We start from the raw sequence: 14,574 nt of genomic DNA on the forward strand, positions 1-14,574 counted from the left end.
GTTTTTTGAACACGCGTGGTAAACTGGAATATCAGGAACTCTTTCGGCATTGTAAACTATTTGGAATTTTTCAAAAATTTACAGGGATGATATTGTAACTATAACGAATATTGCTATGAAAAAATATTCGGCATATGATTTCGAAAGTAAAGTTTGACTAAAAAATTATAATAAGAAGTTATAATTAGCACTTCTCTAACAAATACATAGAGAAGTATTTTTTTAGTGCATGCCACCAATAATAATGAGAAGGGCACTATTGTTTTAAGTAAAATATACAATAATTAGCACACGGTAAATTTTTTCAATACTAAGAATTCACTTTTGGGGTTAGGTTTTCAAATCCAGCCATCGATTTAGAATTGACCGATCTATTTAATTCTATTGTTTTGGTTTTTATTAAACACCGCCGTGTCCCAAAACGCAAAATGATGATGAAGAAGGAATTAAATAATTATAATATTATTGAAACAATAAGGAAATGAATGTTTAGTGGGTAAATATTATCACAAGTTGGGATTATTATTTTTTTAAACGTGGTGATCAAAATCACAACACATAAGTAATTTATAATTGGTGGCGACACCTCCTCGATCGAATCAGGATAGTTTATTATTTAACTGAAGGCATGTTTTGCTAAATTATGAGCTATATAGCTGCAGAATATCACAAGTCACATGGGACAAAATTGCTCTAAAAAATATAAACAATAAAGCTATAGCAACCTCAAACAATACTTGCAACTCACTAAAAAATATCATTCATTTGTTTGATAGCAAAAGAGCACAAATTTTGGCTTGTAATACTACCTGAAAAATAACTAACACCAAGAAATAATAAGTATCAAAAGAGACAATTCTTGAATTAGACTTATCGGCAAAGTCTCTGTAATCGTAACATTTTTAATATTTTTACGATTTTATATTTACACAAAATATGGTTTTTTAATGTATTTTTATTATGTTATATTTTTGTTAAGTTATTGTTGATTTTTTTATTATTGTTTTGATGTTATTTTTCTGTTATTTTTATGTAATTTTTTTTTTGTTATTTTAGTATTATTTCATAGAACAAATATAAAAAAAAATCTTAAAACATAAAAATCTAAAAAAAAAATTATATAAAAATAGTAAGTAAAATATTAAATAATTAAACGATGATCATTAATTAGAATATTTTAGTCCATTACCAAATAATCAATTTTTTACCATATAACAAATATTCTATAATAACTTCCATTGAAAAATATCGACTAATAAACTACTTACCTATTAACCCCACAACTAGACAAATTAATAAACTGTATAATAATAACAAAATATCAGCAATTCTATATAATATTAAATACAATAATAATCCAAAGAACAGGTAACAAATTAATTATATATATATTTATAAGTAAAGTGAAAATGATAGATCCACCTAAATAAAAAAGCAGTGACATTTGTATGGAGAGCAGCCTCACGTGTCGGTGAGAAATCGATCATCAAATTTTAATAATAATAAATACTCCACACATGACTTGAGTGAACAACACAACTTTCCTTTTCTTCTTTTTCTTTTCCTTTCAAACCTCATATATCATATATACAACTAACTCTTACTAGTATCTCTTCTTTCTTAATTTCTCTCTCAGTTCTCTCTTTCCTTTGGAGGAGGGAAATTGGTTTTCCTCCCACGAAGGAAATTAATAACTAATAATCAGTAGTACTACGTACTATAGTTCTGGCCTGGTTAAGGAGTATAGTAGTTAGAATAGGTGGAAGGAATTATCAGCAGAAAAGAAGAAGGAAAAGTAGAAGGAAAGTGAAGAAGGTGAGAGATAGTTTAATGGATTTCTGGAACAAGATGGTTTTCCCTGTTCGTCGAGTTTTTCTTGCTATTACTTCTCGTCTTAAGCCTCAAAAATCAGGTATGTGATCTTTCTTTTTCCTTCTTCCCAAACACCTTTTTTAATTTCCTATAATCAAAACAGTTTAAATATAATTCATAGTTTGTTAAAATGAAAGGGAAAAAAAAAACTAAAGAGATAAAAGTTTGATTTAATTTTGGGTGATCATTACACCTTAATTACTCATAAAAGTATTTATTAATTCAGGTTAATTTCATTTGATATTCTATATCATTATAATTTAGAAGGCACATTTGTCTTTTATTAATTGGTAATTAGTATATTTATTATATAAAAAAGAAATTAATTTGCAGGCTTAGTGGAATAATTCATTTTTGTCATCAAGCAAAGCACTAACAAAAATATAGACAATTTCAATTTTATTGGTTCAACATACAAGCACATATTTTTCTCTTAATTTTTAATTTATTTGATGCAATGGAGACATCATTTTTTATTGTTTAAATGGTCAAGTTGCATTAATAAAAGATAAATGTTTTTTCGTGGAATTATTTAACTAATGTTACATCTTTAAATAAACATATTTTTAAATACATAAATAGAGATACCCAATCTAGATATCCCACGTTTTATTCAATAAGAAAATACAAAGTATTTTAATTCTCAATTATTTATATATCAAGATTATTAAAAAAAAGATACTACAATTTGTGGTCCATGTAGACAGAAATTTTGTCCACAGCATATATGATATCATATCATATGACCCATTAATTAGTTTATCATTATACACATGACTTCTCAATAAAAATGACCTCTTTACCAAAAAAAAAAAATCATAAGTTGAGGAAAAGAAAATAGAAAATAATAATAAAAATTCCTTAAGAGAAAGTAACAATAAATTTAAACACACTCACAGAAGAGAACATAACACAAATTACTACTAGTATGATAAAGTTTATTTATTTATATATTTCTAAACTTTTATGTTGAAACAAAATGGTATAGGTATAAGACACAAAGAGAATGAGTGCTTTTATATCCACTAGACTAAATCCACTTTATCGACAAGAAGAAAATCAATATTTCTAGGAGGACCTATCACTATGTTAAATTAAATATACTCAAAAAGTAAAACAAATCTTATTTTGGTGTTAATTTATACATATAAATATATATATTATTTTATATACTACCCATTACTTATTACTAAATACCCAATACTTATTTTGTCATAGTGCCGAAAGAAGGGTCCATAGATGATAGGATCAATGTCTTTTGCAGTGCAAAACTTTATGCCCAAGTCGCTTTAGTAAATGCTCTCATGACCAAAGTGACCAATTATTCAAAAAAGCAAATTATTCTAACATTTAACTTTTTTTGCACAAACAATCCCCAACACACATTCTAACTAATAAATCCTACTTTGTTTGATTATTGTGATCATAATTACCATCTAATAATATATAAGAATTTAGTAGTGGTGCTTATGAATAGATTCATCTAATGACAACATGTGGTGTAAGTAACTATATACACTAAATATGACATCAATTTATACACTAAATATGACATCAATTTATTATTGAACCTTTTGTCACATCATAATTGTGTGTAGTTGCACTAATATATATGGTGGAACTAAGGTGGGTTATTTCTATGACATCACAACTTTTAGCTTGAATTTAAGCACTATGTTTGCTTACTAGCTTGAAAATGTGAAATTATGTAGTATTTTTAATATGTTTATTTCAATTCTTTCACTCAGGTTTAATTTGAGTATATTTATAAACTCCAATAACAAAAGGGTATAAATAAATAGGGATATTTGAGACGAAATTTTCTAATAACTGTTACACAAATCACCTTAAAAAAATACAATAAAAGTACTTTACTTTATGATTTTATTGCGGTCGTATCTTTTTTTGTTCATTGAGTGTCAGTTCAAAAACATGTGACGACATATTATTGGACCACATATTAAATAAGTTAAGAAAATATGTCCCCACATGTTTTTGAGTTGCCACTTAATGGATTTAATAGACACTTAACAATTAAAAAAAGATATGACTTTAATAAAATTATAAAATAATGTACTTTTGTCACAATTTTTTGATTAGGCTAACAATTACAAATGTCAAGGGGGGTTTCGCCTCAAATATCTTTAAATAAATACAATATCAAAAATGAAAAGTGAGTTGTTATGCAAATATGTTATGTATATTAATTTTGGGGTGGATTAATTTTGTAGGTGTTGGGCTATTGAAGCTGCATGATGATGTACAAATGTGTGGTTATGAAGATGTTCAAGTAATGTGGGAAATACTACAAAGAACAGAATCAGAAATGTTAGGAAGTAATAACAATAATCTTAATGATCATCAACCCAAGCGCAAGCACAGATTGTTTCCCAGAGTTTTTGTATGGTCTAACCAAACTACAAACCACCAATAATCAACTACTTTCTCATCACCCAATCCATAATATATATATATATATATGATATGAGTACAGTAATTATATATCGCTATAATCACATACCAATCAGAATATATATATATATAACTATTTTGATGCTAATAATGTTCATTGACAGAAATAATAATATCAAAGTAGCATCAAATATAGTTCAGTACTTGTTCAATAAAAGCCTCCTAAATATATGCATTCATGGGTGTGTATATCAAAAGTGGTATGATCAATGGAAACATTTACTGTTACTTTTTCACTCTCAACTCTTATCTATTTATTTTTCTTAATTTCTAACGTACGGTCTTCAATTTACTGTAACAATTTTATTATTAGGTCTTAAAAATTGTGTATATATAATAACTATTTTGATATGCTAGCTAATTATGGGTCTGAAATCTTCAATTCTCAACTTTAGGGATGAGTGCCACTGCCACAGCACAGTATCATAATATTTGATCTGAGTATTAACTGGTACAAGTCATTATCATTGAGGCAAGCAAATAGATTAAATGTGCATCTTAGATTAAAATTAACTACCTAAATTAAAGTTAATATCCTTTTCAAAAAAAAATATTAAAGCTAATGTATATAGGTTTTATGTGTAATTTTTTTTTTTTAAATACTTCTAAATTAGTCCTTTTATTTCAAAAAACTAAAAAAAGAAATGCCTTTTCTATTCTCACACCACCACCCACGACCCTCCCTCCCTCTTTGGTTCACCATTGTGCGTGGCCAACAACCCATGACCATCGTCGTCGAATGGACACACGAGTACGCTTTGTGGTTTATTTGTATTTTTTATTTATTTTTTGGTAAAAGTTTGAGTTTTGGTGAGATTTGCATTTTTTGTCATTTTTTTGTGTGTAGTCCGATAGGGTATGATGGTGGGTACAATAGTAGTGTAATCTAGAAGTTATGGATGAAGATCTGGTAATAGTTTGATAGTAGTACAATAATTGATAAAATGCACAATATGATCTGATAGGTGCTTAAAATTTTTGTTATAAAAGTAAGAATTACTAAGAAAAGAGTGGATGAGATTTTTGATATATGAAGGGCAATTTGAAGAGATATGAAAAATAAACCTACATTGCCAAAAGTGATTTAACTTTAGTTATATGTTGTTATTTTTTGTTTAATGTAAGCATGTTTTATCAAATTTCTTTTTTCAACTGCATCATAGACCCATTAGTGAACTCACCAAGTTTGAAAGCTATTCAAAGCATCATTAATTTTAAAGCATTGCTATTGGACACTAGAAGTACCTAGTGTCTTTTATAAGTGACACCCCTAGATTAGTTAGCAATATTTTTTAAAGGGTAAATACCATTTTGGACTTTGTGTTTTGCAAAAAGTTACAAATTGGATCCTATGTTTTGTTAAAAGATAAAATGGACCCTGTATTTTCCAAAATGGTAAAAATAGGATTCTGAGTTTTATTTTCGACAACTTTTTTTTTTTAATATAACCAACTTAAAGACAATTCCTAACACGAACAAATACAGAAAATGTAAACAGTTTTGTCATAACATATTTAGATCAGATTATTATTAATTTTTGTTTTGACAAAAAATCAGTTCAGGTCCTATTTGTACTATTTTAGAAAATACATGATCTATTTTGTCATTTAACAAAACAAAGGGTCCAATTAGTAACTTTTATAAAACACAAGGTCCAAAATTAGTCTTAGGTAACTTTATATAGGGCATTTTACAATTTTGTATACATTATTTTAATTAATTACAAAATATGTGCAAAAAAACTTATTATCATTTTCTCATACACTTTTATATATAATTAAAAACTTTTTTTCAAATTTTATTATAATATATATATATATATGGTAATAATTATTGATTAGTATATATATGGTAATATTGGTTATGTTTATTTTTATGTTTAGAATTATAATAAGAGGAGTGCTAAGGAAACTCTCTATCCCACTCTCTTTTGCACTCTCTCTTTGATGTAATGACAAATATCAAATTTTGAGTAAGGTTTGTTTTTGTTTAATATTTAGTTATGATATTCTAATATTATTACAATTATGCCATTCTAACTAAATTATTTTATAATAACTAGTTATTTATTATAATCTAATTATTTCATTAACTTTTTATTTTTATTTAATTATAAGAATATATATATATATTTAGAAAAAAAAATAACACATCAAAAAATTAAAAAAAAAAGTACAATGCGTATATTTAAATTATACATAGATTAATTCCAAGTTTTTATTTTAAAAAAAATAATAAGAAAATAAAAACTATAATAAGTATAATGTATACAAAAGTTAATACAATTAAAAAGAATCAATGACTTAAAACTATTGTTATTAATATTTTTGTATTATTTATATTTTATTAGTTTTTTTATTATACAGTACTAGTTTTTTTTTCGAATTGATCACTCTATTTTTAAGTTGTTTTTTATTTTTCTTATACAAGTGAAAATTCAATCTACTTCTAATACAGTATTTTTTAAATATTTTTTAATTATTTTCTTTATTTAATATAGCATAAAATGAGGTTCAATAAATTAATATACTAAGTCAACGATGTATTTTTTTTAAGAAAATATCAACGATAGAAAAGAAAAAAAAAAGCATTATAGTATTCAATTTTTTTTAAAAAAAAATTTGCTATACTTTTTACTATAGAATATATAGATAAATGTTTGAACTATAATTTATCTGTATACATATCTATTTTACTATATATCAAATTATAATAAGAAAATATTAATATTAGGATGAGTACACCATATGGTATGTGTCTATTCAACAAGTATATATATATATGCAATACTCTATATGAAAAGAAAAATACATGTAAATACCACAAAAGAAATAAATAAAAGTCTTTAATTACATACATAAATATATTAGATGGTTTATTGGTGTATTTATATTGATAAATAATATAATTATAATAATCATAAAAAAAATATTACTTTTACAGAAAGAAAAAAAAAATTAAGTTGTATTAATTTTTATTCTGCATAATTTCTTAAAAAGAAAAAAAAAACTTACAATTTTTATATAAATATTAATTGTTACTTTGTTTTATTTTAAAATATATGTATATATATACATTTTTTAAAATTAGTAGAATAATTATAATAGAAGTAGCAGTGGCACAATTGTAATAACATTAAAATATTATAACTAATTATTAAGTAAAACTAACTCTTATTAAAAATATGACATTTGTCATCACATTAAAGAGAGAGTGCAAAAGAGAGTGGGATAGAGAGTTCCCTTAGCACTCCTCTTATAATAAACATACTAATAATATAAAACATTTTATATATGTGTTTATTGGCTATGTTTATTTTTATATGTTTACAATTATAATAAACATACTAATAATATAAAATATTTTTTATATGTATTTATTTTATATTCTATTAATTAAACATACTAATTTAATAAACAAAATAATAATATTCACATAAATTTATTATATCACTCTACGTGTGTTATGTTTATTTTTTTAGTAATTTTTTAGAAAATAAATAATATATATATATAAAAAAAATTGTTTATCTTTATCTTTTTCTTTATTTATTAATTGTGTCGTGTTTATTTTTTTTAATTAAATAATTTTTGGTATTTATAAAGTTATGTTTGTTTATTTATTTTTTAATGTAAGAATTATACTTCAATAAAAAACTCGTTCACTAACTCATTAGAAAATAATCAATATATAGAAACAATAGAAAGAAAATATACTTATTTTAGTATAGTATAAATTGACTATATCTATTTTTATGTTTACAATTATAATAAACATGCTAATAATATAAAATACTTTGTATATATATGTTTATTTTGTTTGCTATTTATTAAACATACTACTTTAATAAACAAAATAATAATATTCACATATGTTTATTATATCACTCTACGTGTCATGTTTATTTTTAGTAATTTTAAGTATTGATTTATATTTATATACATTAATGTTTATAATTTTGATATTGTATTTTATTAAACAAATCTTATTAAATTATAATAATTCATACTAAAATAGATAATAAACATTTATCTTTTAATAAAAAAATATTTAACTTGTTTATTTTTATAAAACTGTTTAATTAATTTTACGAAATTGTTTATTTTTAGGTTTAATAAACATATTAAAAATGTATGGTTTCATGTAATAAGTTTTCAAAATGTATAAATTTTTAAAATATTTTTTTTTTGCACATTTTTTGTAATTATTTTATTTTTGTTGTACATTTATGAAAAAAGCCCCTTTATATATGTGTTGTTCAAAAAAAATAATAAAAAAAACTTTATATTATGTATACATATATATATATGTGTGATTTTGAGCATTAATAAGAAACATTGGGAATGTTAAAAAGAAATCATAATAATTAAACATTATATATATTGTGAAGAAATTACAGTTGTTGATAACAAATTGTTTTTATTAACATTCTTTCTCAAATGAAGTGAATGGTGAATAATACATAAATGTGGTGGAGTTGGAGGTAGAGAAGAAGGGATTGAACTTAAGATGTATAATGTTGATGATGATGAGTAGTAGTAGTAGTTTTCAATATATTGGAAAGAAATTGGTAGATTTCATTCTAAAGATTGCCCAAAGCAAGTTTTGCTCTCAAGTCCTTGCGCAAGATTTTTCCTGATGGTGACTTGGGAATGGCGTCAATGAAAAATACTCGACTTATTCTCTTGTAGAACACAACCTGAAATTTACAAAACAAAAATATTCATGTTATGATAAAATGAAGTTATTAAGAAAAAAAAAAGAAAAATTACACTAATTTTCATTTTTCTCTAATTAAAATTTAACCCAATCTTTTCAATAAACTTACACATTCATCTACAAAGAATACAAATATATTATGTTTGAGATCGTATCAGTTATGTGAGTGTGTAAAGATTATTTCGGTACAATAGTTAAATTAAATTTTACTTAGAAATAAATTTGATTAATGTATAAAAAAAAGAGGTATTCTTCTAAAAAAACATCATTATTAAAGATTTTTGAGCCCAAGCTAATGAGCCCGTTTTCAGTTGGGCCTGAAGCCCAGAAAAATCCGAAAAATTCGCAAAATTTGTTACTTAAAACACAAGACCCTAAAACTACTAAAACCGATGTATATTTTAGAAAAGGGGATTTTTTTTTTTTTTTTTTTCATATTTTGTTTAGATAACCAAAATTATAAAAATATGGATTTATAACATTTTTATGGATTTTTTCTTAAAATAAAAATACCGACTATTGTTTTTTACATTGTTTATGTTGTTTGCATATTGTTGCTACGTTAATGTTGTTTTTACATATTTTTAGTAAAAATATAAATCCGTAAAAGTAAATTATAATCTCTAAAAATATATATAAAAAAATATCTATTTTTCAGTAAAAGTATTTTGTTTAAAACTCCTCTAGAAAGATATTAACGATTAAGTGTAGTGCTTAAGCACAAATCTATTTATATTATTTGTAGTTAAATACACCTTTCTTAATATCTTTATTATTATGAAAGAGATGATTTTTTGTTTTCATAATTAGGAGTGATAAGGCATAAAGAAGAAAATGAAAATATACCTGTTTAGAAATAAATTGCTTAATTTGATCCTCAGTGACCTCGGAGTTATTTGAACGCACCACAAAAGCAACAGGAACCTCCCCAGCTGCTTCATCCTTCATTCTGAAAACCACATAACAACAAATATGAATTAATTAAAAAGACTACTTAATTAATTACTAATATTGATATTAATTAAGTACTACTTACGGGACAACAGCAGCATCAGAGATATTGGGGTGAGTAAGAAGCAAAGCTTCGAGCTCAGCAGGGGCAACTTGAAAGCCTTTGTACTTGATAAGCTCCTTTAATCGATCAACAATGAATAATTCATCATCATCATCCACAAACCCTATATCTCCTGTGTGTAGCCATCCTTCTTTGTCTATTGTATTCTTTGTTGATTCTGGATCGTTCAAATAACCTGTCATCCATCATTCCAATTACATTATTAGTACAAAAGAAAAGATACCCTTTAATCATACATATATATGCACCCAACACCCACCCACCTCAATGTTACAACTCATGACCATACTTAATAATGGGGTAAGTTGAAAAATACCACTTTTATTAAGCAATTAATCAAATTTGCCTCTAATTTTATATTTATTTGAAACATACTTCTTTGTATATGTATTGTACCAAAATACCCTGACATAAGAGAGTCACATGGAGAGTATCTTAAAGTGACATGGGCAAAATTGGTACAATGTTTAAAAAAAGAGGTAAAAATGATAGACTTTAAAAAAGAAGGTAAAAATAAAATAGGACAATATAAAAAGGGTATAGAGTGTAATTTCCTCCTTAATAATATATTCATCGATTTAATAACATCTCTATTATGTCCCGGCCCCAGCCTTCAAGTTTGGTGGGCTTCACCAAAAAATATAGAGGAAATTACACTCTATATATCCTCTTTTATTTTTATCTTTTTTTTTTTAAAGTCTATCATTTTTACCTCTTTTTTCAAATATTGTACCAATTTTGTCCCTGTCACTTCAAGATACTCTCCATGTGACTCTCTTATATCAGGGTATTTTGGGTACAATATATATAAAAAGAAGTATGTTTCAATTAAATATAAATTAGAGGCAAATTTAATCAATTGATTAATAAAAGTTGCATTTTTCAACTTACCCCAAAAATATAGGATATTTACACCAGATACTGAAATTTTCATTTTTTTTTTATTTTTATATTGTGTGGCAGAATTTTTTTCAAAAATACTATATTTTTTTTCTAAAATACTGTGCATTGTGTTAAGTTTTTACTTTTGCTTTTTATTTGTTCTACTATTGTTTTTAGTTATTCTGTTTTGTGTTTCACTGTCATTTTATAAAAATACATTATTTTTAAAAATAAAATCCGTGTGACAGTATTTTTATAAAAATTAAATTAAATTTGTGTAAGTTTCCCAAAAACATATATATGTGTATATACCTTTCATGATTTGGTCACCCCTAATGCAAATCTCTCCAGGCTGATTACGTGGCAAAGAGGAACCAGTTTCAGGGTCAACAATTTTCATCTCTGCATTCCTTACCACAGTTCCACAAGCCCCAGCTTTTACATCAAAAGCTTCCTTTGCAAACGCCAACGACATCGTTAGCACTGGCCCTGCCTCTGTCATTCCATATCCCTAATAACCAAAAATATTTATTACATTAATTACTTTCATAATGTAGCGTATTGGATAACATAGTTTTGACCCTTATTTTCTTTCTTGAAATGAAGAAAATAATTGTTTTTAATATGAGAGTGATATGTACATTAATGACTATAGAGAGTATAGTGTGTGTGGGGTGTCATATTTAGGTGCCAACTTACCAACAACATGACATTTGTCCTGTAATTTGGCTAGTTAAATTTTTATGTCATATTTCATAATTAATTCTTTACCATCTTGCTTGCCCTACCAAAACAAGATATTGTCTTTTTCACTAAACTATAGCCAAGCTTTTTAAGATAATGATATCATGCTCACTCACCTCTGATTCACATATATTCTAATATTCAATTGGGTCGAGGGTGGGTGTTGACTGTTTAATTTTCATTTTTTTAAATGTGTTCCTTCAAACATTGAGACACACCTAACTTGTTTGTTTTTCAACTTTCCTTTAACTAAAAAAGTTTGATGCACTATACATACATTTTAATTCCTTGAGTGGATTATCTACTTTTATGTTTTTTTTTTTCTAGTGATAACTTGAGAAACAACAAAATTATTATATTACATTGCATTTTTTTAACCATATCACTTATTTGCTACTCTAATGCGCCAACACAATCCAAAAAAAGTAAAATAATATTGTTTACATTGAATTGTACGATAACTATATAATACTCCTTACTAATGTTTTATATGTATTTAGCAGTTTCATATAGATTTAATATTCAAGAGCACTGCTTTCAAAAAAAAAATATTAAAGAGCCCTATGGGCATTCTTATCTCTATTCACTATTCTTAATAATCTCTTTATTTTTATATTTGAATTTTCTATTTCTATTTTTAAACTAATTTTAAATTAAATATTAAATATAAATTCAAATAATATTAAATTTTTTATTTAAATAAAAATATTATATTAAAATTAACTTATAATAAATACTATTAGAAATAAAAAATATTTTAAAATTTAAAAATAATCTAATTTAATAATTCAAATATAATTAATGTAATTCATTATTAAAATACAAATTGAATACTCAATTCCTTGTGCCTAGCACATGGCGCCTTATAATTTATTAGCAATATTCTTTTAAATTATTTTTTTTTAGAGAAAAGTACTACGGTGCTTTAGAATTTTTTTATGTATCATTATTGCTATTGATCCAATTAAGTATCGTTTCTCATATAATTTAATGTAATAACTTTTAAAGAGTATTGCTAACCATTCGTAACACAACAAATCTAGAGATGTTAGACACTATTGGTCCCTCATAGTAATATAGAACGCCCAATAACTAATATTGGTATAACATGGAAGAATATATTAGGTACTAATAGTATCTTTTAAGAGTTCAATTTAAACATTTGACTCTAAATCATTAATTAATGAAAAGAGTATATACCTGGCCTAACGTGACGTTGGGAAACTTAGCTCTGACCGTGTCTTCAAGCTCCTTCCCCAATGGTGCTCCACCACTCTTGAGCACCTTCAACGACGACAAGTCGTATTTGTGTAGATCAGGATACTTAGCAATGGCCAAAACAATGGGTGGCACAATAGGTGCCACGCTCACCTTATACCTCTCAATTAGCCCAAGCAAAGAACCAATCTCAAATTTCGGCATAATCAAAATCGTAGCCCCAGCACGAAGACTACAAAGCATGACCGAGTTCAAAGAATAGATATGAAACAGAGGAAGCACGCACAAAACGACGTCGTTTTTGCTGTAATACAAATTGGGATTCTCACCATCCACTTGTTGAGCCACGCTAGTCACAAGACCCTTATGCGTTAACATAACCCCTTTAGGAAGACCAGTCGTTCCAGACGAGTAAGGCAACGCAACGACGTCGTCTGGGCTTATTTCAACCTCACCCATGTCGTTCTCATCTGAATTATTACAAAGCTCGGAGAAATGAAACCAACCTTCAGGAACAGGGGAGTCAACGCAAACGAATTTGACCAATCCTTCTTGATCCAAATCCTTCACTTTGTCGTAGTAAGAAGCTTGAGTCACTATAAGCTTAGTCTTGGAAGCTTTGGCTTGTTTTTGAATCTCTGCAGCTGTGAAGAAAGGGTTGGCGGCTGTTGTCATGGCGCCACGATATGAAGCTCCTAAGAAGGTGAAGACGTACTCTGGTGAATTAGGGAGGAGAACCATTACTACGTCGCCTTGTTTGACTCCAAGCTTGTTGAGACCGGAGGCGAGTTTTCGGGCGGTGAGATCGACTTCGGCATAGGTGAAAACTTGGCCTGTGGGGCCGTAGATGAGACAGGGGTGAGATAGGTCGTGTTGTGTTTTGTTGCCAAAGCAATATGTGTGTAATGGGAGGTGTTTTGGGATGTAAATATCTGGTAACTTTGATCGAAATATTATGTCTTGTTGTTGTTCTTGCTTTGTTATTTCGGTAACTAGTGCCATTTTTTTGATGATGATGATGATGAGATGAAGAGAATTGATCGATGTTAAGTGTTGTGTTGTGTTTGTGTTATGGGAAATGGATTGAGGCCCCAAGGAGCTATGGTGGATTGGGGAGGTGATGATATAGTTGAAGTTTTTTTAGTTGGTTGGATAGTGCGGTTGGTGAAAGGGGTAGAATGGGGAAAACATTATTGTGTGTAAAAGGAGAATTGGGAAAGAAAAAAAGTAATAATAATTTAAAATTGTTTTTTCTTTTGTTAGAAAAAAAAAATCTTAATTTGGTTTTGATTAATCAACACTCTAGTGATTTTACCCTAATGATGTTTTTTTTTTGAGAAAAAAAAAATGTAAGGTTCATTGATTATGGTTAGGATTTGGATATTAATTATGTGTCCTATAATGATAAATTAGAAAAGATTTTGTAAGTACTTAAATTGGGTTTTTTTTTTAACAAAATTCAATTTATAAATTTAGACAACTTATTTTAAGCTTTGTTTAGAATTTGGATTTTACCAAGAAAAATTCTTAAGACGGCAAATAGTAGCAAAATGTTTTTCATAAGATTATACTAAACTTAATTTTTATTTTTT

At 26.4% G+C, this 14,574-nt stretch overlaps 2 protein-coding genes across 2 annotated transcripts; one reads left to right on the plus strand and one right to left on the minus strand.

Annotated features, from left to right (window-relative positions):
* The first annotated feature begins 1,529 nt into the window (after nucleotides 1–1,529).
* On the plus strand, nucleotides 1,530–4,580 carry LOC115698656 (uncharacterized). Its single transcript, XM_030625786.2, has 2 exons — nucleotides 1,530–1,912; nucleotides 4,104–4,580. The coding sequence occupies exons 1-2, from the start codon at nucleotides 1,831–1,833 to the stop codon at nucleotides 4,304–4,306; spliced, it is 285 nt and encodes a 94-aa protein (XP_030481646.1). The 5' UTR covers nucleotides 1,530–1,830; the 3' UTR covers nucleotides 4,307–4,580.
* Nucleotides 4,581–8,688: 4,108 nt separating this feature from the next.
* On the minus strand, nucleotides 8,689–14,229 carry LOC115699364 (4-coumarate--CoA ligase 1). The gene is made up of 5 exons (XM_030626724.2): nucleotides 12,965–14,229; nucleotides 11,333–11,531; nucleotides 10,100–10,313; nucleotides 9,910–10,012; nucleotides 8,689–9,043 (listed from the first exon to the last, which is right to left on the minus strand). The coding sequence occupies exons 1-5, from the start codon at nucleotides 13,982–13,984 to the stop codon at nucleotides 8,927–8,929; spliced, it is 1,653 nt and encodes a 550-aa protein (XP_030482584.2). The 5' UTR covers nucleotides 13,985–14,229; the 3' UTR covers nucleotides 8,689–8,926.
* Between the last annotated feature and the right edge of the window lie 345 nt (nucleotides 14,230–14,574).

Source organism: Cannabis sativa, chromosome 8 (assembly GCF_029168945.1).
Source record: "Cannabis sativa cultivar Pink pepper isolate KNU-18-1 chromosome 8, ASM2916894v1, whole genome shotgun sequence".
Classification (NCBI taxonomy): Eukaryota; Viridiplantae; Streptophyta; class Magnoliopsida; order Rosales; family Cannabaceae; genus Cannabis; species Cannabis sativa.

What these genes read in the sequence shown, in the direction of transcription:
- LOC115698656 (XM_030625786.2), top strand. Translation starts at nt 1,831, where the DNA reads ATGGATTTCTGGAACAAGATGGTTTTCCCTGTTCGTCGAGTTTTTCTT. An exon ending in TCTTAAGCCTCAAAAATCAG is followed by an intron (nt 1,913 to 4,103) that starts GTATGTGATCTT and finishes TTAATTTTGTAG; the next exon opens with GTGTTGGGCTATTGAAGCTG.
- LOC115699364 (XM_030626724.2), bottom strand. Translation starts at nt 13,984, where the DNA reads ATGGCACTAGTTACCGAAATAACAAAGCAAGAACAACAACAAGACATA. An exon ending in GGGTGACCAAATCATGAAAG is followed by an intron (nt 10,314 to 11,332) that starts GTATATACACAT and finishes GATGGATGACAG; the next exon opens with GTTATTTGAACGATCCAGAA. An exon ending in AGCAATTTATTTCTAAACAG is followed by an intron (nt 9,044 to 9,909) that starts GTATATTTTCAT and finishes TGTAAATTTCAG; the next exon opens with GTTGTGTTCTACAAGAGAAT.